General features: G+C 42.2%; 1 protein-coding gene across 1 annotated transcript in view; it reads right to left on the bottom strand.

The window, feature by feature from the left end:
- Positions 1 to 24,234, bottom strand: part of frem2b (FRAS1 related extracellular matrix 2b) — a 64,942-nt gene that overhangs the window by 27,379 nt on the left and 13,329 nt on the right. Inside the window, exons 3-4 of the mRNA XM_083773018.1 lie at positions 7,805 to 7,951; positions 3,970 to 4,200 (exon numbers count right to left, since the gene is read on the bottom strand). Of these exons, the coding sequence (XP_083629144.1) occupies positions 3,970 to 4,200; positions 7,805 to 7,951 (378 nt within the window). The remainder of the gene's footprint in view (positions 1 to 3,969; positions 4,201 to 7,804; positions 7,952 to 24,234) is intronic.

Below are 24,234 nucleotides of genomic sequence, written 5' to 3'. Positions count from 1 at the left end.
GTCCATTTCAAACATAAAAGAGAAAAGAGACAAAAATATAACTAGGATTCAGGTTAGTTTATGGTATTATGTTTGGGACTGCATGATGTCCTCTTTAAGCACCATGGACATCTCAACACAGTAATAATCCAAATAATTCCCTCAATTATGAATGAATATAAATTGAATAAACTGAATCAATAATATTTTTGTTTTAGAATGAGAAGAAACCTTGTCCTTTTCAGCAATTACTAGTCGTTGATCTTCACTAGCTCTAGGAGAGTATTGTACTCATCCCTGCCTCCAGAATGTACCTCCGAGCAAACTTTGATAATGTTACTGTAACTCTAGCCTTTTTTGTCAGGTGAAACCTTACATACAACAGGCCCGTTTTTATTAGCGACTGCCTCCTAAGCCCTGCCTTTAAGCAGAGGGTTTCTCTGCTGTTCTAGCAACTACATAATTATAACCTTGATGACATGTGTGCTTCAACTCCAGTACAGTGTCCTATCTAGGCGAACACCAAGGCACTTTGGGGTTTGCTGGAACTCTGTACTCCATCTGCAAAGGTAACCCCAAGTCATACAGGCCCATCTCATTGCTCAGTGTCCCATTTAAGATCCTGGAGAGGATGATCCATGGCCGCATAGAGCCAGTAGTGGACTCACAGCTCCCACGGGAACAAGCTGGTTTCCGTCGTGGAAGGTCAACAGCAGACCAGGTAACACTACTTTCTCAAGACATCGAGAACAGTTTCCAGGACAATGAGAAAGCTGGGGTGGTGTACCTGGACCTGACTGCCGCATACGACACCGTGTGGCACCGGGGGCTCCACCTGAAGCTGTTGAGGACAATACCGGACCAGCATATGGTGAAGTTCATCATGGAGACGCTCTCCAACCGCAGCTTCATTCTCCAGACCAGCAGTGGGCAGTGCAGTAGGCTCAGAAGACTGAGGAACGGGGCACCGCAGGGGTCTGTCCTCTCGCCAATGCTGTTCAACATTTACATTCATGACCAGAAAGTATGGCTACGCAGACGACCTTGCCATGTTGAGTCGACCAACATGGAAGACGATGGAAGAGGGCCTGAATGAAGATATGGGCACCATGGTAGCATACCTTCAAAGGTGGCGTCTACAGCTTAGCGTTGGAAAGACAGTCGCTGCGGCATACCACCTTAGCACCAGAGAAGCAAGGAGGGAGCTTGAGGTGAGTGTCGACGGCAAACGCCTGGAGGTCCAGCAAGCCCCGAAGTACCTTGGCGTGCGTCTGGATCAGACACTGTCCTTCAGTCAACACCTCAAAGATCTCAAGGCCAAGGTGACATTTAGGGTTGCACTGATCCGCCGCCTCGCTGGAACAACCTGGGGAGCCTCCCTGGTCTTCTCAGCAGCGGAATACTGCGCCCCAGTCTGGAGCAGAAGCCCACATGCAAGAAAGGTCGATGTGGCAATCAACAACGCCCTCCGGAGCATTACGGGATGCCTGAAGCCCACCCCTGTGTCCCACTTGCCAGTCCTTGCGGGAATAGCTCCGGCCGGCCTCCGACGGGAAGCTGCCACCCTCGTCCTGGCCAGGAAAGCCCAAAAGCAGGATTGGCACATCCTGCATGGCACCACCACAACTCCAGCGCCTCCAAGCAGACTCAGGTCTCGTCACTCCTACAACAGGGCAGCACAGGAGATGCTCAACGCCACCCCTGAGGCCATCTCCAGAGATGCATGGCTAGCAGCAGCGTGGAAGCAGGAATGGGAGTCAGCCGGGCCCTCCCGCATGCATCGGTTCATCTGGGATCCAGGAGCTGGCGCCATAGGAGGAGATGATCTTCCTCACAAGCAATGGACCACACTGAACCGCTTAAGAACTGGGGTTGGGCGCTTCAATGCATCATTGCAGAAGTGGGGACTGGCAGAGTGCGGTGCCCCTGAGCAGACCGCCGACCATGTCATCTTCACCTGCCCCTTACACAGACCACCCTCAGAGGCCGGCCTCTTTGACCTGGGACCAGAGATGCGGGCGTGGCTCCACGACACCGAGTTGGACCTCTAATGTTACACGAAAGAAGAAGAAGATCATAACTCCATAAGTCCACCCCTGTATCCTAACTGTCAGCCCTAGCTGAGCTAGAATTAACCTGTTTGTATTAGCTGACACCTTTAGCGAAATAGTGAAAGAAGTGACCAGTGACCACCTCCCATTTTGCTGTGAATGTTGACAAGTCAATTGTTTATTGATTCGAACTGCAATTAAACCTGGCTGTTATCTTTGAAGCCTGTCCAGTGTGTCATCTTTGAAAGAAGTAACCACAACTTGCCACACGAGTGAGCTATTCAATTCTTGTATCAGCCGCCAGCCGGTTTAATTAGAAACGGGTGAAACAAAGCTAGTAACCAATAGCCAGTGGTGGACAGTGACAAAGTACATTTACAAATTTTGAATACTTTTCAAAGACAAATATTGTACTTTTGACTCCACTACATGTTTAGGAAGGAATATGTACATTATTAATTAACCACTTAAGCCCACAACTCAGTATTTTTAAAGTAGCCTACTCCAGTACTTTAACTGAACAAATTTGACAGAGCAATTTTCCACCACTGTCATCAGCTGAATGCCATATGCGTGATCATTCTGACTGTTCATTAAACTGGTGGATTCCTTATCTAATTGACATTATTTACTCCTGTGGTAAGGAAACATTCTTTCACTATATCTGAACATCGTCATTCGTTCTCCCTGGGTTCCATATAGGTAGGCCGTAGAGTTCTGCTCTCCTTTCAGTCTTATCATTCTGACTGTTCATTAAACTGGTGGATTCCTTATCTAATTGACATTATTTACTCCTGTGGTAAGGAAACATTCTTTCACTATATCTGAACATCGTCATTCGTTCTCCCTGGGTTCCATATAGGCCGTAGAGTTCTGCTCTCCTTTCAGTCTTATCATTCTGACTGTTCATTAAACTGGTGGATTCCTTATCTAATTGACATTATTTAATCCTGTGGTAAGGAAACATTCTTTCACTATATCTGAACATCGTCATTCGTTCTCACTGGGTTCCATATAGGTAGGCCGTAGAGTTCTGCTCTCCTTTCAGTCTTATCGTTCTATGGTGTAAATGTGAAGCACTGTGCTGCTGTATGTACTCTGGCTGGCTAAGATGGACAGAGAGGATACTGTGATCTTGTATCACAACTTGCAGAATTGGGTTGTCGCCTTGTCGGTAGATAAAGAAGCTGCAGGAGGCCAGGGCATACTTATTTAGTCACTGTTTAAATAGGTTCTTAACCCATAAAGACCTGAGGCTATTTCTACAAATGCCTTCTAAACCATTTTTTTCAAAACTGTTCAAAAATACCAGATGTACAAGCTCACAGCGTGGCACAAAGAGACACACTGTGAGCTTGTATATCTGCTATTTATGAATCGCCAATGCTAAAATCAAAAATTCCACAGATACAATCCCTGTTTTAATAGAAACAAAAAACATACTTTTAACAGCTGCAGAATATTCATCTCAAGCTACTATATTAATGCAAAAATATCAATAGGAAACTGAGAATGTATTCACGTCATAATTCTACCAAAAGTCTTCCAAAAGTCTTCTTCACTCTAATGAAGACCTATGGAAACGGAAATGATGAAAGCTGTTTGGTTCAAAAAATGGATGTGCTTTAATTGGTAGGCTGGCATGGCCAGACTAATATCACTACGCAGATATTCTCTGGAATCTCTGTGTGGAATCTTCAATTCCAAGATGTGGATAAAACAACAATGCCTCTGGTGATAGACCCGCCTCATATAAGCATACTGTGTCCTGGTTGGTCCCTCACTACTTCGGAGGGAGTGAAATCCAATCACAACTGAGCAGTGCCAGACCAAATCTGCCGAGGGCATTATAGATTTGTTTCCAGACTAGTGCTTTGGTAGCGCTACTTTTCAAATACTACAATGGAAGCATTTAATAGCAAGTGAAAATATTACTGACCATCGCCGGGGTCCAAGATCTCCACCGTGGCAGTGTCTGGAAATTCTAGGGCCGCCATGACTGGCTCAGACAGAACGATCTGGAAAGTCTCTGACATCTCATATTCACCGTCGGACAAGATCCGGACCTTCCAGGTGGCCGTGGTCTGCCCTGGGTTAAACTGAACCTGCTTCTGAGATTTCCCACGGAAGTCTTTGTCTGTCTCCGCCGTGCCGTCTTCAGTGCCAATGCCTTTTGGGAGGAGAAGGGGGGAAAAGTACTATTATCACTTGAAATCATACAGAAAAAGTAACATTGGCACAGCGTACAGTCTCCTAGGCTGAACAGAATGCAGTCAATTGGCACCGAAAACCGTGGAGTATTTATAAACATATGGTCATGACATGTAACAGGAGAATGTAACAGCTACGATAATCAGCAAGCATGTTGTGACAGCAGAATCCACTGTCGAGGTGCGTGTAAATAGGTATGCTCTGCAATAGCTGTCTATTAACAGCTGGCTGTCTCATAGGGCGCCCACGGATATGACAAAATGAAGACGAAAGGTTAAAAAAATAATGAATAAATGAATATTAAAATAATTAAAGATAACAGGGTCGTTTTCAAAAAGCCACCCACCTGCTTTCTTAGAACAGGGAAAGAACGATGGAGATAGTAGGCCTATTAGAGAGTAACATTTTAGTAAAATATAAGAAAATGTAATAAATAATATGAGTTTAGTTTATGAACAGGCGTTGACACTAAGGGCATGCCCACCTGCCTCTGACAGGTAAATAAAACTTTCGGGCAGGGGGAGTTTGCTTTCAGGTTGCCTGACCAGGTAAGTAGTGGTTTGAGAGGGGACGCAACCGTCTATAAACACACCACGATCTGTCTAAACAGAACATGGCTCTGTCTTCTGGACTGTGGAACTTAAAATAGGAGCACTGTTTACCTACACTATAATATGCTGTTTTCACTGTTGGTACACTTCAAAGTGTGAACTCTTAGTCATATTCATAGCTATGTACTGTAGTTATTTGGCATACAAATTGGGGTATGACATTTTTTATGGCACAGCCCCAGAAAGTAAAACAAATAAGTGTTAAATTTAGATGTACATCATCGTACAGCATCATGATGTAAAATTGTCAATGTGAATTTAATGTTTTTGTAGGACAAAGTTTGTGGAGAGACACCAAAAGTTGGATATAGGAGGGGCTAGGCCCCTCAAAAATGGGCTTTCATATGCAAGTATAACCTTAGGGGAAAAGGCTCATATGTATGTATGCTAAGACAAAATAAATCACCTGTCTTCAAAGAGCACAATATTAGTTGATCCTAACTCAAACAGCAGGGATTGGATTGCTGTGACGACCGCAGCCATTCTGAGGTCAAGCCTTCAAACCAGTGCCACCTGCATGGCACATATTGACCACTGAAGCAGGTCGTCAATGGAGCCCTCTGATCAGTGTTCAGTCATGCAATGCTTGCCTGGAGGAGATGCCCCCAGTCTACATGTGAAGGCACTGGCCTGGGATCAGCCGTAGTCTCATCTCTGCACTGAGGCAGATGGGTGGCATCACTGGCGTGAATCGGCAGGCTGTCATGCCTATTGATCAAAAGATTTGCGTTTCTTTCACCGCAGTAGAGAAAGCCACCAAAGAATACCCACGAAGAACTAATGAATGTTGCTGTTCTTTCTAACTTGTCAAAGGGCAAAGACAAAACATTGATCTTTTCAGCATGAATTGTGTGTGTGTGTGTGTGTGTGTGTGTGTGTGTGTGTGTGTGTGTGTGTGTGTGTGTGTGTGTGTGTGTGTGTGTGTGTGTGTGTGTGTGTGTGTGTGTGTGTGTGTGTGTGTGTGCGCGTGCGTGTATATTTTCTTAATTAAAATATGTTTCACATCTGAAATGAAAGCAATGAATGGATTGTTGTAGAAAAGGGAGATAATGTAATTAAGATAAACATCCTTTTTAAGTTTCATAAGGATGTCCATAATTCATTCAAATGCCTTTAAAATGCATTATATTCATAACAGTTCACAAAATACAGTAGCAAACATTAGAGCCACATTGAGAAACTCAAGCTTCTCTCTATAATACAACGGAGAGAAGCTTGAGTTTCTCATATCTACAGTACAGAGAAGTATAACACTTTATTTATAAAGAAATACATTTATTATTTTAATTATTATTTATTTAACATTAAGTCATAAATATCCCTTTTTTCACAGTTTTGTTTATTCAAGATTTCAGGGTATACAGTAAATCAAATCAAATAACATAATACAATATAATATATTGTATTTGTGTGTCACATATTATGTGACACACCCATACGGAACATACCAAAGATGATATAAATGTCATATGACCACCATTATGCAAAAAAAATATATATTTATATATATATCCCTGACAAAGATATTCTGTATTGCCTCTCTCTTTGTTGAGGCTTTGATCCAATGCCTGATGTTTGGATTGAAGACTAGACTGGCAGATGATGGAAAACATTATCAAAGTTCAAATGAGCAATTTCTGGTTTAGAAACACGGAGCGAGCCATTTGGATTCATCTGTTCCCCCATTTTTGCATCATACAAAATTTCAATCACAATCGGCCATGTGTTGGTTGTCCAGCCTTCTTGAAGATCAGAGAATTCTCTGATCTTTTAGAAAGCCAGACAGCCTGAATGTCATCACAATCTGTGACTGTGCTCATATTTGTTCTCACAATTAAAAAATGAAACAATGTCTCAACCAAATGGATTAAACCCATTTAGACCTGAGGCTGATTCTAAAAATGCCTTCTAAATCCTAAAGTTTTCTGGGTTCCCGGTCTAAATGATTGTTTGAAATTGTTCTTTCGGATGAGCCTTATTTTTCATGTTTATTTTTGGATTTCAATAGATGCTCACAAAATGCATGTTGGGTGTTATTTATAATTATTTATTTTCCCTTTTCTCTTCTCTTGCATCATTCTCTTCTCAGTTAAGCAAATCACATCCCTTTTCTTTCCACAGGGACCATTGTTTTTCATGCTAGGCATTATCCATCCATTTGTCTTTGTAATGGTGATTAAAATATTAATGCTATTATTGAGATGGACATTTTTTCTGTTTTATTGACTTAAATGGTCTGACTCAGAAGCTGGAGATTAAAAAAATGTAAGACTTAAATAAAGTTCACCAAAAAGGGCCGTTCTCTCTAGGGACATTTCATTAGTCAGTGGCTCCAGAGAAAACAAAGATACAGACCACAGTTAAATCACCTTGTATGGGGTGAGACATATATCCGCGGGTCATTTTTTAAACGTGTCATTTATATAGACAGAATAGAGGGTAGCGAGGAACAATTACCAACAATAGTGAAGATTCCAGCCACTCATAAACTCTTACAGAAGCTCTTTTTGCTGCCGTGCTTCAGTTATTGCTCATTTAGTTCAGGCCAGTAAAACTGGGTGATTAAGTTGCAGAGAAGTGTCCTTAAGTGTCCACCAACTTTGAATGACCTTTCTCATGAGCACATGCAGCCCCTTCAGTTCCATTGTGTGACTGGACTTTAAGTACTGACCCACGGAGAAAGGTGAAAGGCTAGGACCTGTGTAACCCTAAAGGTTATTGTTTTACTAGTCAGGAGATCGAAGTTTGTGCGCAGTCGCTCAAGTATGAGGGCGTGCAGTCGTGTGTGCATATGTCAAGATGGTGGCACGGGGTTTACACGGACATGAATTTTGCATTGGAAAAACAAACATTAATGAAATCTTAATTTAAAATTCAGTATCAAAGTATCAAAAAGAGTAAAAACTAGAAAGAAATTAAGCATTTTAATGAATTGTGTCTCAGTGTACTTACTGACAAAGGAGGTTTCTCCCAGGTAGCCCCTGCGCTTCAGAACTACCTCCAGAAAGCGGACGCCTTCGTCCACCACATACTGCTCCTTCTCCAGAGAGATCCAAGCCCAGTTCAGACGGAACTGCTGATTCTTCAACTTGTTACCTCCTGCAAGGGGAGCAGATTTTAGGATATTATAAAACTAACCCCAGATAATCACATGAATTATGTCTAGCTGAAACTATTTCAGTTTAAAGACTTTACTATTGAGAAACATGCAGTGGAAATGTTTCTGCATTGCAATTTCAGTAACCCTTCATTACAGTGAATCCATGTATACCTTGTGCCTCCCAAAGCCTGGCAGGATTCTGTGGGTGGTACAAGGTACCATGCAGCGGCACAATTTTATATTAAGCATTTTGTCTAATGGCTTGGTTTCTAATAGAGAAATGTGTATTTCCATTCTGAACTGGACAATTTACACCTTGCCCTGGTTAGTTGGTATCAGAGGCAGTTGTGGCAGCTGTGGTCCTGGAGGGCATTGCTGTTACCATTTTGACCATACTGTAAAGAGCGGGACCAAAGCCACGCACACACAGCCGTTTAACGCGAGCACATATGAACGTAGAGAATAAAAGCCTAATTTACTGTTCATCATACAAAAACAAACTGATTTCAATGGAGAAAATGTAACATGACTTTCAACCTGGCATCCCTATTTTGGGCATGTAATTATAGGAAAATACATTTTCAAATACTGTATAGTGAAAAGTTCACATCTAAAAGCTGAGCTTGTAGATGAGCTAGTTTGTAGCATGACACCATCTAAACCAGGGGCGCCCAAAAGGTAGATTGTGATCTACCAGTAGATCACACATGCTGTGCAGGTACTGTAGAACACATGACATGCCCCTAAAATATACAATTTAAATAAATATTAAATAAAAAACTATTTTTGGCATCTGCCACTTGAATTAAGGTGACTTCATTGGATTGATCATTGACATCAAAAAAGGACAGCTCAAACCCACAATGCAATAGTTGTCAAAAGTGTTTTGCACAAACATCAGTAGTACAAAAAGGGAAAAAAAGTGCATTTGTCTAATACGTAACTACTTTCAGCAATGGGATAATATATATTTTTGGTGGATAGATCTGGTTGAGCTGATCTAAACAATGAAGCATAAAATAGACAGGGCTTATGTGATACAGGCCCAGGTGACTAACCAACTGAACAGCTGGCAGATGTGAAAGTGGTGGAATGAAGGAGAAATGACTGCAAGGAGGCACTTCAGCGGTGGTATTGTTCTGGGATTTCAGAGAGTTGCTTTTGTTTGTCTTGGCGCTACAGCTGAGGCCAAAGTTCACAAACCTCTCATCTGCCCCACCCCAGTGGTCATGATCTGTAAATCTGTCACATCCAGCCAACCACTGCACTATGTATACGTTTCCCTGTGTGTGTGTGTGTGTGTGTGTGTGTGTGTGTGTGCGTGCGTGCGTGCGTGCGTGCGTGCGTGCGTGCGTGCGTGCGTGCGTGCGTGCGTGCGTGCGTGCGTGCGTGCGTGCGTGCGTGCGTGCGTGCGTTATAACTGAGGCTGAATGAAAAATACTGTGAAACAGTATGAAGCACAATGAGAATAGATGAGAGATGGAAAAAAATAAAACATACTTCTCTTCTCACGAAAAAATAAAATAAAAATGATCTCAACGTTAATCATAATTGTATTAAATTCCTCCAGCTAAATGAGTAACTAACAATGAGAAATGCTTTTGGACTCTACTGAGTCTCAAAACACCACTGAAACTTAAGTTCGGTCTCGGCAGAGAATATTTTTCCTCATGGGTGTTCAACTTACATTAGGTCAAGTTGAGACACTGTTTGTTCGTGTGTGCGTGTGTGTGGGACCTCCCAACAGTATTGGATAGGAGCCAGCAGCATTGTACTAAACTCACAGGTAAACACTATACAGTGTGTAGGACCTCTGTGTCTTGATGGATGACTCATGTAACGGAAAGAGAAAAGGACCTGCGCTGTTAATCTAAACACGTACAGCATCCGAAGACTTTGCTTTGTAGTTCCGATAACACTGTTGATATTAACTCAACAAAGCACAACTGATACAGGCGGTTAGATATATGTGAATAGCTCTTTATAATCAAAGACTTTCACAGGGACGTCCTAAGACCATACATTTTATAGGCCTTAGGAATCTGGAGGCCCGTTTCATGACCAAATGAGGCCCCCATATATACCTAATAATTCTGTTGACACATAGTTTTGACTGTTCAATATCGCTCGCAGCCATTACTCTGGACAATTACGCAGCAACAACAGCTCTCCTCATCCTGTCGTCCCTTCACAATAAAGTGTCTCCCGCGCGTATGAAAGTACGTGGATGAAAGTATGCGACGAGAGTATGCGATGAAAGTACGCAATAAAAAAATACGGGTATGAAAGTACGTGGATGAAAGTACGTGGATGAAAGTACGTGGATGAAAGTACGTGGATGAAAGTACGCGATGAAAATATGCAGTGAAAATACGTGATGAAAATACATGGATGAAAATAAAGGATGAAAATACAGGATGAATCAGATGAAGATATATGATGAATTTATACATGACATTTTGAAATGAGACATTCTGCATAATGGGCACTTTTACTTTTGTTACTTTAAGAACATTTTGATGCCAATACATTTGTACTCCATTGGATGGAGTATTTCTATATTGCAGTATTGATACTTTTACTTGAAGTAAAACATTTGAGTACTTTTTCCACCACTCATGATCTTTTAAAATTAGTTTGTTTCTGGCAGCTCCTAAATGACAGTTAATTATAGGTAAGCTTCATTACACAGTGTTTCATACATTTGAGTAGGAAAATTTTACGTTGACGCATACTGCATAATTATTCATATACAGAGATCTAAATGAAGCACCCCAGCTGTATAATAAAGTGGGCCCATCAAGTATCTGTTCACATTCAGCAAGACCAGGTGAGCACAAAAGTCAAAACAATATAATGTCCTCGCGTTACAGGGGAAACGATTTATGCACAATTTATACTATACTCATTCCCCAGTATAAAGTAGCATGAGTAAATATTGGCTGAGGAAGCCTTGAAGTCATTTTAAAACCTGCAGTGTGGTTTTAAAACCTGCGATGTGGCCCCTAAGGAGCTGGAGCTTGGAGATGCTTGTTTCCTGAGGACCACTTCACTCCCCCAGATTTCATTCTAATTAAGATAAGCTTGTAATACGTCCACTTCAAAGAGTCCTCAAGGGAAACACTACTGTTAATCTTTAACTGCTGCTAGCAGCAGTGAGCCACAATTGAGTTGTGAGTGCTGTATTACTGTGGTATATTACCTATAGGCTATGTGTGAAGTGCATGGCTGTGTAATCATTTAGGCATACAGTGCATCATACTTGCTCATCACACCAATGATGGCATCACAGACAGCTCATTGTGTATAAAGTACTATACTATCTATTTGTATTAGTTTAGATACTTTAATTGCCATTGCTTACTGGCAATTTAATCACAACATTGAGATGGTGAAAGCACTGTGCGTGTAGCTGTACAGTGAAATCACTTGGATGTGTGATGAAGGACAGAAGGCTTTTGAGGGACGCCAGAGAATGTGAAAGGCTGGGCTGTGCCAACACAGTGCCCTTGTCTCCTCCCTGCATACATGTTGCAGACAGTCCTTATTTGGTCACCCCAAAGGAACGTGGGGCCAGGATGCCCCAACGGACCCTTTTCTGTTCATTCAGCCAGGCAGACAGACAGACAGGCGGCCCTTTGCCCACACAGAGCTAGCATGCACCGCACTGATTAGGCTGGATAAAGTAGGACTGGTCTCTGAACCCTGTTCAATGGGGGACAATGCGGCTAAAAATACCTAATGTTCATATGGTACGGCTGCAAATAACTTTTACACGTTTTTCCATGATGTAATGACAGTAATCCATTCAGATATGTTGATATGTAACCAAAGCTCTAGCCTGCACACAACATAACATAACATAACATAACATAACATAACATAACATAACATAACATAACATAACATAACATAACATAACATAACATAACATAACATAACATAACATAACATAACATAACATAACATAACATAACATAAAGCATAATGTAAATTTGATTGACTGTGCACAGTGACAGTTCCAGCTGAATAATAGTCTGCCAGGTGGAGCATTAATTTAACCTCAAACATCAACACCTTGAAAGACACACTACTGCTAGTACTGCAGGATCTCATTGTTTGTGTTCATTGTCTCCACCAGGCCGAAGGCATGTGGGGAGAGTATGTTTTGCACTCCGTCCGTCCGTGTGTGTGTCCGTGTGTGTGTGTGTCCGTGTGTGTGTCCGTGAACAGCTAATCTCGGCCACCGTTAACCCGGTCGATGCCATATTTTGCACACACACTCCCTGGATGCCAACGATGAACCTCTGCCCCAAACTTTCCAGAACGGCCTGTTATAGCGCCACCAGGAGGCCGCTTTGTGCAAAACAAGTTTTTGCACAGTACACCTACAGATTTTGTCCAAACATCACGCAAATTGGTACACAGTCTCTCTAGAGCCATTCAACGAAACGGGTCTTTCACATTTATCAGACTCCATCCTGATTGGTTAAGATTGGCTTCCAAAGTTCACAGGAGTGCTCAGTTTCAAACAAAATGCTGCAAATCATGAACACATCGCGTGAATTCCGTGAAATTGTGCACCCACATTCCCACTAGGCCGAGGACGAAATGCCACATGAACAATTTCAACTCAGCCTCAAGGTGGCGCTATAACTGGCCGAAAAGTGTTTTTACCTCTAACTGCACGGATCTGTGGATAACCTGGTGGAGACCTGTGCCCGGAAGGGCACTTTTTCTAGTTTAAAATGTATTTCAAAACGAAGGCAGGACAAGGGCACAAGAGCGTCCCGATCGATATGTTTGACTGCACGTGTGGGGTGAGTGCCACACGTGCTTTAGTGAAAAACATAATTTTGTACAGCAAGTAACAGCAGCTTAACAGAGTCCCGTCAGAGAACATATTGCAGGTGTCAAATAATTCAAGTATAAGCAAAGTAAATACATGCAGATGTATGGAAATACAGCTAGCAGGGAGGTCTGTTTGCTGCTCACATCATTTTCTCTGTTTCTCACAAAAGAAGTCTAAAAATCAACTGCCAGTAAATTCGTATATATTGTTTATATAACATTGGAACCAAGTATATCTAGAGGCTAGAGCAGTCACAGTATGTCATTATTATTACAGTGCATTGTGTCTATTGCGTCTTGTTTTTGGTCACTTGGCATACCAGACAATCCAGCATGCTTTTCACCGCTCCAATTAAAGGGAAGAGGATACTGTATGATAATCCTGTTGAAAGAGCGAAAGCACACGGCAAAGCAGATAGCGAGAGACATCAATCCCTGTATCAGCAGTAAAAAGGCCCACGGGCTGAAAGATATAAAGCCATTATGATTTCAACAGGGCCAAAAAACCCTCTTCACTGGCAGAGCCTTACAAGAAAACGGATTATCATAAATCTGACCACTCCATCAGGTTCATTTTGGCGTCTGCGCCCTCTGTGCCCACTTTTGCACAGTGGACATGTAAGGGACTTGAAAGGAGGGCCAAAGGGCGTCCTGGATCAAATCCACCACAAATAGCAGAAGGCTTTGCTCTTGGCACACAGGGAAAGGTCTTTCAACTATAAACTTCAGAATGCTGGTTCTGGACAATGGAGATTTAGCCTTAAGAGTCCTTTTAAAACTATTTTGCGAGTTTTCCGAGTTTTCCGAGTTTCACCAGACCAAGAAATTATTGTTCCCGGGTCTCTTGCATTTCCAACCTTTTTAGTGAATAAAACATTATTTCTGTAAAACATTATTATCTGAAAGGTAGATTATGTAACTAACACAACTTTGGTAGTTGGAGGTGGTCTCCCTGTTTTTCCATTGAGAAATATCAAATATATCCTGTGGTCACACTGGTCAGATCACTACAGGCCAAGGTTATAATAGTTTTGGTTTTTTCATTATAGTTTAGTTTCAGTTAACTAAAATGTTTTTTTTATTCTAGTTTTCGTTTTTTCGTTAGTTATAGTTAACTATAATAACCTTGCTACAGGCTGACAAGAGGTATCGCTTGAAATTCAATGGGAAATACAGCCTTCCCTAAAGAGCTTCCCTTTATAGCTCAACAGTAGAAATAGTGGGACCTGGGTTCGATATAATGACTACTTTACACTGTCTAGTTCAAAGGTCTCTGTTAAGCCGCTGTGATTTATTTGACTTCTAAACCCTAATAATTCCCTAGCTCATTAACTCTTTTTCCATATTAGCCTACATGACAAAAATATTATACCAGTTGGATGTTTCTGCCCTTCTGTTCAGCTTTCCTGTGTGTACTAGGGTTAGGGTTAGGGACTAGATTGCCTAAACTATTATCACTATACTCAGACAGAGGACAGCTTATTATAGCCTCTAAGAAAAATAGAAGTGAACATGAAGAAGAGGGCATATTTTCAGCATCCTGCACCACATAGCCAATCTATTGAAATGCATCCAAGCTACAGCAGTTCACATTAAAGCTCACGGATTATGCTTATGCTTTGCCAGTACAAAAGTTGTGAAACAACTTGTTCTTACGAGTGTAGTCTACGATAATGCATAAATTCCAACATGACTGAAATGTGTTAAGCCCTAATGATTGATTCTATGCTGTAGAAATTAGAAAACCCCACCACTCTAGCTGTGAGTGGGGTGGAATAGTGGAAGGTTGCCTTGTTGGTGGTGTGGGCGGGGCCAACAATCAGCACAGTGAGCACACCTGGGGACTATATATAGGCCTAACTAAGCAGCAGACATTTTGTCCCTCACTGAGAGGTGCTTGCAGGACCACAACTCCTCCGTGCCTGTATACTGATGCATTACTTTAAAATCATCTTAAACCATCATTCATCCTCATTCCACCAATGTCACTGACTAAACCTCTTGACTATCAAACTGCCTGATCTGTGGACCTCACATGCTCTTATAGGCATGCAGGTGTAGGAGTGTAGCCTGTCTAATAAGCCAGACCGAATCAGCCGTTGGCAAAAAAGAAATATCCTGCGACAGTGTTGTGTGATATTAGTCTGGCTTATTAGCCAGGCTAGTAGGAGTGCACATACTGTACAATAGCCAGCCTCCTTTTACCAGTCAGAATATCTTTCACATACAGTATGCAAGTTGTGGACATTAATCACAGTTTCTCCTATTCACAAAAGCCTCATACCTCACACTTTCCAATGCAGCTACAACCAAATATGGAGTTTGTCACACAAACAAATAACTCAGCTCCATATATTATGTGCACAGAAGGGGCATACCCATATATGGGCATATATGTACTGATTACATCAGGGATGTCCATAAATGGGCATAAAGTAGGGACAGGGCCAGACAGATTCAGAAAACTCCATTGGCATATCAGTTATATTGGCGGTGCAGTGTAGGTGTGAGGGCCGTGTGAGGCCGGAAACGCTAGTTTAAAAAAATCACACCTGTGTGAAGTGAGGGGCGTTTGTGTTACACTATAACATAAAATTGGCCATTCATTGTCAATGGGAATTTAATGATTGTGTAGGACAAAGTTTGTGCACACACTAGTGCCCCTCAAAAAGATAGTGGGAATGCATCAAGAATTGTAACACAATTTGTCCCAAACTCTCAAAACAGCTCAGAATTGTACACTTTGAAAACTTTGTTCAGTATTTCACTGTGACTGGGAGTCACTAGCATAATGTACACGCAAAGAAATCCTGAGCTTATAAATATAATCCTATTAGCCCTGCCTGAGAATATGAGTTCAAGCAGACTCTTTGCGAACACCTTTAGGATTAGTGAGCAGCCCACTCTGGGTGCCCAGCATTGCAAACAGGCTCTGTCATGAGTTGATAGTTCCAACCAGGGACACACAAGGTGTTCTGCCAAGCTCACAAGGTCAGGACTCGGGATGTATCCCTCGCTATAAACATTGGAAAGACAGCTCAGAAGTTATTGTTGGCTCCACCAGGCCGAAGGCATGGGGAGAGAGTAGGCTACTGTATGTTTTGCACTCCGTCCGTGTGTGCGTGCATCCGTCCGCCCGTCCGTCTGTCTGTCCGTCTGTTACCAGCTAATCTCCGGCACCGTGAACCCGGTTGATCCACTCCCTGGATACCAACAATGAATGAACCTCTGCCACCAATTTTCCAGAACGGCCTGATATAACAGCCGACTTTTGTAAAACATATTTTTTTATATTACTCCTCCAGATTCTGTCCAGAAATCCTGCAAATCATTTCACAGTATCTATATAGTCATGTGTTAAAGACGGATCTGTCCGATATTTCATATTCCATCCTAATTGGCTAATATTGGCTTTCAAAGTTTTGAACAAAAAGCCTCAAATCATGAACGCAGCATGCAATTTACGTGAAATCTTTCACAGACTTTCCTACTAGGCTGAGGAAAATATCCCACCCTTTTCGCATTGGCTTGTTATAGCGCCACCAACAGGTGGATTTTTGCAAAACACATCTTTGGAACAAAATGCCTCAAATCATTCAATTGCCATCCAAGGCGTAAGAAGAAATGGCACCCTTTTCACATTGGCCTATTATAGCGCCACCAGAAGGTCACAACCTGGCCTGGTGGAGACCTGTGCCCGAGGGGCACTTTATCTAGTCTTTTTCTGGTTTTGATTGCATAGGTGAGGTTAGACAAAACATTTACTAACTGCCTGAATAGCACTGCTGTCTGTCAAAGAGAACACAGGCTAGCTCTCACCTGTCTTATGAACAGTCTGCCACATGGTAGCGAGTAGAGAGAAAACAGCAATGCTCTGCTTCGACAGCTGCAGTGTATCCTTCACCATTCACGCATAAAGGTCAGCGTGGATTAAACATTGAGTTTTTTTTGTTTTCTTTTTTCTCAGTCAATGCAACAGCCAATTATGCATGAGGACTTCGACAGCCATAAGGCCACAGTTTTTTACTGAAGTAACTTCTGTGGCCCACTCAAGAAATAATTGCAGGCTGCACAATAGGACCACTAATAAGAGGCAGCTTATGGAGCCAGTCCATTTAATATGCAGCTACTGTATTTAATACATTTGAAATAAGAAAGTTCTGCACCTTTAACCAGTTGCTTTTGGTGCCTGGGCACATGGCCAACGTTATGGGCAAATGTTATGGCCTGCCCAACATCTGTGGCCCTTATCAATATTATATATGTTAATGTTTATTTTACTGTCCAATGACATGGGCCAAGTTATTGTGGAACATATTGCTCCATTAGCATAAGACATCAAATGCACTACATTTCTGGTGTGAAATGGCACAAAGGACCCTCACAAAAAAAAACATTTTCTAGAGTTTGGGCACCTGCCCCCTCAGTGCTCTCTGCATGGCCCTGCACTGTGAAAATGTGTTGCGAGAACAAAGCAACATAAGGATGTAGGATAAAGCGATAAGACAAAGAGAGAGAGACAAGCTTTATCTTGACCCCCGAATGCATAGTGTTTGCTCTCTTGTCAGGCGGAATAATGGTGGACTGCTTGCTGAAAGCAGTAGTGTGGACGCAGAATATCAAACCTCATCCTGGTCCCACAGAACCATGAGCTCCATACTAATAGAGGTGGGCATTTGTTTGACTCTTTCCTCAGGGCCAGCCCACATTCGGAACAGCATGTTTCAACTGCATTGCACTTGTTTTCTTGCAAATCCTTACACGTGAAAAGCCCCCTCCCCATTTAATGGAAAAAAGCTCTCTGAAATTGTAATTCCTAAAGAAGTAGTAAATGATCCAAAGTCCTTTGTTTTTTGGCTGGCAAGACAGGGCTTTCAAGTGGAACCATGCAAACCTGCACGTTAAAGATAAGCATGCTAGTCTGCATAAGTAAAAAGAAGTGAGGAGGTGTCTGAGGGAGCGTTTAGTTCCCAGTCTTCTTGAAGTTGAGAATTCAAGATACTTCATGTGCACTGTAACCAGCACAGCGTTTAATGTGTGTGTGCTAGAGATTATATTACTTCTGACGATACAATTGCATTTGAACTGATGCACAGCACAGCCTTCTAGAATGTCTGAGGTTTAAGCCATAGGCAAGACATAGTAAGGCGCCTTTTAAGATGACGAGGAATGAAAGAACTCAAGGTGAAAGTCAAAGTGGAAAATTCTGAACAAAAGGTAACAGCATACTCTGACTATAGCTTGCCTTTTGAGCCCTGCAGACTGTCAGTGAAGGAAAGGGATTTGTCAAATACCAGCTTAAAGGACAACTTTTGTTTTTTTCAACCAAGGTTCATGTTTTAGGTTGTTATTAGAGAAAGTAAAAGATGAGTGTTAATCTTTTTTCATTTGCTGCTTTCTTTCGTTTTAGGGATTTTAGCTGTTTTTGACAGGGGGGCAGGGGCATTCGAGCATCGGGCTAAATATGTATTTTTTAACAACATTTTATGGTGATTTATTTTTTTATGGTTTACCTAATTTTATGGTTCCTAATAAACGCCAGGAAATTACATCTGGCCACAGAAGATCACAGGATCTACTGAATGTGAAGGTAGCCTACTGGGGGAAGGCTTATACTGTGTGTATAGGCTAAATATGTCAGTTTGTCACATTCAATAGATCCCGTGATCTTTTGTGGCCAGATGTAATTTCCTGGCGTTTATTAGGACTATAGTAAACCATAAAAAAATAAATCACCATAAAATTGTGTTAAGAAAATCATATTAAGCCCCATGCTCGAATGCCCCCGCCCCCCTGTCAAAAACTGCTAAAATCCCCAAAACGAAAGAAAGCAGCAAATGAAAGAAAATGAACACTCACCTTTCTCTAATAACAACCTAAAACATGAACCTAAAAAAAAAAAAAAAACTAAAGTTGTCCTTTAAAGAAAGTTTTATAGACTCCATATAACAATGTTTGCTGCCGTTTGCCTTGAGAGCACAACATAAACTCTAGCTCCATGTGGACAAGCATCTCTTTCTGTTAAATCATCATTTACAACTTAAATCAGCCTACACTGCTCTTCCTCCTTCAGCATGACCTTGTGCCCTGACCACAATTACATCAACCCCCCCCCCCCTATTTCTCTCTACCATACTATGCTGTATCCCAGTCTGCAAAGTGCTGGGTGTCCAGATGAGGCATTAGTGGCCATGGTATAAGTCATTGTGTATAGTGTTTTTACAGTTATGGTCAGATAAGCAAAGGAATGGTCTTGCATCGGGCCCCAGGCATGGCATGATGCACCACTGCTCCCAGGGTTCCTCCAGAGCCAGCAGAGCTGTCTCCGCATTACATTCTTTAAACACTGGTGGAATGGTGCAACTGTGATATTTGCAGATTTTGATCTGGAAATATATAAATACATCTGGCAGGTTAGTGCGTCATCCAGGTTAGTGCGTCATCCAGGTTAGTGCCATTCTGGTTCCATTCCAGCTCAGAGACCTTGCAGTATGTTGCATATTCTTTATCTTCACATTTCCTGTCTATTTAAAGCGTTCTATTATGAGCAAGATATAACTAAAATAATAATAATAATAATATAATAATAACAACTAGAAATGCGCTCTCTCAAGATGCCAACTTGCACCATGCACACAAGTAGGCCATGTATGGCCTACTTGTGCGCAAGCAGAGCGCACCATGGAAGTGCGCCCACCACTGGCATCACCGCTTCATTGTCCCTATAGAACTCTCTGCTGTCTGGGTACGACTGCTGCTCACACATCCACGTCCCTCAGCCTCAGTACCGGCTCTCCACAGGGCTGTGTACTGAGCCTGATGCTCTACACCCTCTACACACACAATTGCACCCCCGTCCACCGCAGCAATTGCATGGTAAAGTTTGCGGACGACACCACAGTAGAGATGAGTCTGCCTACAGGGATGAGGTGGTGCAGTTGACACAGTGAGAACAACCTGCTCCTAAACACATCAAAAAACCCAGAAGCTGGTCATAGACTACAGGAGGAAGAAAAAAGACATTCCACCACTGTTCATCAATGGGGACTGTGTGGAGAGGGTGTCCTCCTTCCGTTTTCTGGGAGTCCACATTGAGGAGGGCTTGACCTGGAGCGTGAACACCTCTGAGCTGCTGAAAAAGGCCCAGCAGAGACTATACTTCCTGAGGGTGCTCAGGGGGAACAACATCACACAGAGACTGCCGGTGCATATACGTGTGTGGTACACCAGCTGTACAGTGGCACAGAGGAAAAAGCTCCAGGGCGTCATTAATACAGCACAGAAGATTGTTGGCTGCCCTCTGCCCACACTGGAAGAACTACACAGATCCCACTGTCTTAAAAAAACACAGAACATCATGAAAGACACTTCCCACTCCGGTCACTCGCTGTTCCAACTGTTGCCATCAGGCAGACGGTGAGAGTGATCAAGTCAGGGACCAGCAGATTTAGTAACAGCTTCTATCCCACAGCGGTAGTTTCACTCAATGCTGCTAAGAAATGATCTGTTGCTGCGATACATGTTTTGTAATTTTTCTGCTGTCTTAAATGCAATAAGGGTTTGTGCAAAAACAGCTGCATTTACATGTTTTTGTGCAGTATATTTGCCTAGTGCTACAGGGGTTGAGCAATAACAGGAAGTAATGTGTGTTTTGTTGTTTCATAGTTTTAGCTTTATGTTGTTTTGTGATCTGATGCACTGATTGATCTATCTATCTATCTATCTCTATCTATCTCTATCTATCTATCTATCTATCTATCTATCTATCTATCTATCTATCTATCTATCTATCTATCTATCTATCTATCTATCTATCTATCTATCTATCTATCTATCTATCTATCTGAGTCCTAGAGCGCTCTTCTGTCTGGGTACGACTGCAGCTCTGAGTCCTATAGAGCTCTCTGCTGTCTGTCTGGGTACGACTGCTGCTCTGAGTCCCTATAGACTCATAGAGCTAGTCACTTCAAGTCTCCAACTGGGTCAGGACTCAACAAGATGGCCTCATTCTGGTCCCAGCCCAGACAGGTCAGACACCTTCTGGGCCCCGCCACATTCCTGCTCGACGACGGCTCAGGGTGGCACGCTAGTAGGCTGAGGAAAGTCCCAGCACCCCTCTCTGAGCACACGGACACAGCACAAACCCCGTCACTATTCCCCTACGCCATGGGTAATGATCCTGGCCCACTTCCAGCCCCCGTTCCACGCCCCTACTGCCTTGCAGGACTAACAGATCCGCTTATTGTGCATATTGCCTGTAGTCTTTTTCTTATTGCTGCATTCCTTGGCCCCTCTTATCGCTGCTTGCGGCTATATTTTTTCATCACGTACAAAGTGACAGATGTCCCATGTGTCTTCTTTAGGCAGTATAACAGAACCCCTATCCCAATATGTAGACTATTCATCATCATCATGCCGTCAATCATTGACACCACAGATGTTTTGAACATCATCGCAAATCTCAAATGTAACAATGATTAGCCACTTTGGATGTTCAGAGCCTATACACATGCATCCTGCATGATGCAGCATGGTGCCTGCATGGTCTCACTGCCATTTCACACTTCTTGGGTAGACGTCCCACAAATGTGCTGCCTCCATCCACGTTTCTTGTGGAACTTGCAGAAAGAATTCTAATAACTATATAACGTTGGCAAATTCTATCTCCAGTCCCTCCTATGCATGCCTCACCATGGGTTTCTGGGAAGATAAATGTATTTACAGTATAATCCCCAGAACAACCTTTTCCACCCTAAAATTGCTCTATGGCACCGGTACATAGATGACATCCTGTTGGTCTGGTCTGGACAGGTACCCAAGATGAGCTAAATCTCTTTCTCACATATGCCAACCCCACCACTGACTCTTACCATGATGCCAATAATCAATCAAATTTCTAGAAAACCCTAATAGTAGGAACACCCTCCTCAAAGCTGACAGCAATCACTCAAAACGGCTCATAAGTAACATCCCTGTAGGCCAATTCCTATGTCTCAGGAGGAACTGTAGCTCAACCCGACTTTGTAAACACAGCCACAGAGCTCACTAACCATTTTTCAGAAAGAGGCTATGCTAAAATAGACCTCGACTCTGCATACGACAGAACACTACGCCCTTTTACAAAAGAAACCAAACCACACGATATACACCAGCGGCAGGTCCTATTAAAACATAATTAAAAAAAAACTAGCTGTCCTTCAAAGTGATCCTCAAATATAGGACCTGTACTGATCCCCCTCTGTTGTGTTTCACACGCAGTCGTAGCCTGAGAGACCGTCTGGTGCACTCTGATCTAACGTCCGCCCCTTCCTCGTTATAATTCAAAATAGTGCGTGATCTAAAGATCAGTGGTCAAAAGTCAGAAGTTTTATTGCGGACGGTCAAACGTGTTCAAAGTTAGCATTTTCAATTGAGTGCTATAGCGCCACCCTTTGGCCATTGGTTGTGGGCTTCGCTTCCTCGCCGTTTGGCATATCCCTCTACCATATTGCCAAGTTTTGCGAAAACCGACTCCACGGTTACTGCAATTTTTGACGGAAGAAGAGGAAGAAGAAAAATATGAAGAAAACAGATAAATACAATAAGGAACCATAGGTTATTTCGGCTTGGCCCCTTAATAATAATAATAATAATAATACACATACTGTAACATTTGTGGCATATTAAGATCCTCCAGTGTCTACATTGTCAGACCAGACCAAAGGCTAAATGTCAAAGGCCAGCTGCCCTGTTGTCTAAAGCGCAGTCAGTGACAGTTTAACTGAAAATCACTCACCCATGAAAAATGCACTTTTCAGATCGACTGACTAACAACTAACAAACAATCCCAAAGGTTTCTAAATTAAACTGGCAGAAAGAGAGGGCCCTCCAAAGCTATCTAAACATACAATATCATGAAATATGGCCCAGACTAGATGAGTCACTCTAACACTAAACATATTAAAGAACAATTCTGTGCTAATTGGAACAGTCCTGCGAAATTACTGAGGGATTTGAGAAGCTAAAGGCACCAACTACAGTATATCAGATTCCCCTGGCGTCTAGTTCTGGTCCTCCTAATTGACATTCTTTGTTTCCCTCACTTCATTCTCTTGTTAATATGTAACTTTTACCTTTACAGACCCAGTCCTGGAAAACTAAGTTAAGCCCTCAAACAGTGCTGTTCATAAAGAATGTATTATGTATATGTCAAAAATGTATAAACATGTATAATGTGGTAACTGATGAAGTTAGTTAACTTGGAAATACTGTTTGAAATTTGTTTAGTTTATTATGTGATGCCTGTAACTTTTAAATGGGTCTGAAAACTTTAACTGATTTACAGGGTGCCGTCTACATTTCTAGCTAAACAAGATTAGCTTTCACTTGCATTGCATCCAAGTTACTCGATAATAGCTCTCTTGGCCTGCAACTCGAGCACATCTTTTTTTAGCTACTTGTGAAAATTTGTGTGAGGTATGTTGTGTAGTTATAGGTGCAGACAGGCAGAGAACATATATGTTATAAGGCAGAAGTCGTATTTTCTGACCCATGCCCATTAGGTATTTAGGTAGTTTGTTGAGAGACTACAGTACCAACACTATACATGTATGTTCATAGCTACATCTAATCGAATATGACAGAAAAATAATCTCCATTCATATGTAGATTTGGCTGCATATCCACAGGGCCTACCTACTGTATTTGAGTGCTCAGAACATGTCAACGCAGGCTGTGTTTAGAGAGTGAGCTGCGTGTCAGCACTTTAATGCCATGGCTTGAGGCATCAGGAAGCGGATTGAAGCCTTGCCCTGGAACCCACAGAACACCTTTTCATTTCCCCCGGACTCCATGCCATTCCTCAACTGACGAGTCCTCACATCCTGCCTATCAAGCCCAACATCGGAAGGAAGCAGGTGGTAGTGGTAAACAGGAGCTACAGCACTTACTTACTTACTTACTTACTGTACATATGTTGAATCCCCAAAAGGTTTTTGTCAACATGTGCATTAAAAAAAACCTGTGAAATGAGAGGCAGGATATTCCCAAGTTACGCGCCCATCACATTTCCAGAAACCTTCTCAATTGAACTTTTTTTAATAACCTTTTGTGGATTTTCCTGCAATTACACCTCGCTACTAATATTATAATCAAGTGAACAGGTTATTTTAACCTCCTTCTTTCACTCGCCTAACATCATAACGAAGCTGACAGCAGCTTGAAAGCAAAGACAAATCAAATTAAATCAAAGACAGATATCAATTAAAATTCATTTTATGCTACACATCTTGATTCACCATCCTAGCAGTGCTGCCTTTATCAGAGAATATATGATAAGGCTGCTGGTCCCTAGACATCTGCATGCATGGTGAATAAATGTTCAGTGTTTGGGTGCTTGTATGTGCATGCACATTTTTGTGCACAATATGTGAGCACAAAATGATACACATCT

The sequence above is a fragment of the Protomyctophum parallelum genome (assembly GCF_964188405.1).
Source record: "Protomyctophum parallelum genome assembly, chromosome: 9".
In the NCBI taxonomy this organism is placed as follows: domain Eukaryota; kingdom Metazoa; phylum Chordata; class Actinopteri; order Myctophiformes; family Myctophidae; genus Protomyctophum; species Protomyctophum parallelum.
This window is presented reverse-complemented; position numbering and strand designations above follow the sequence as displayed.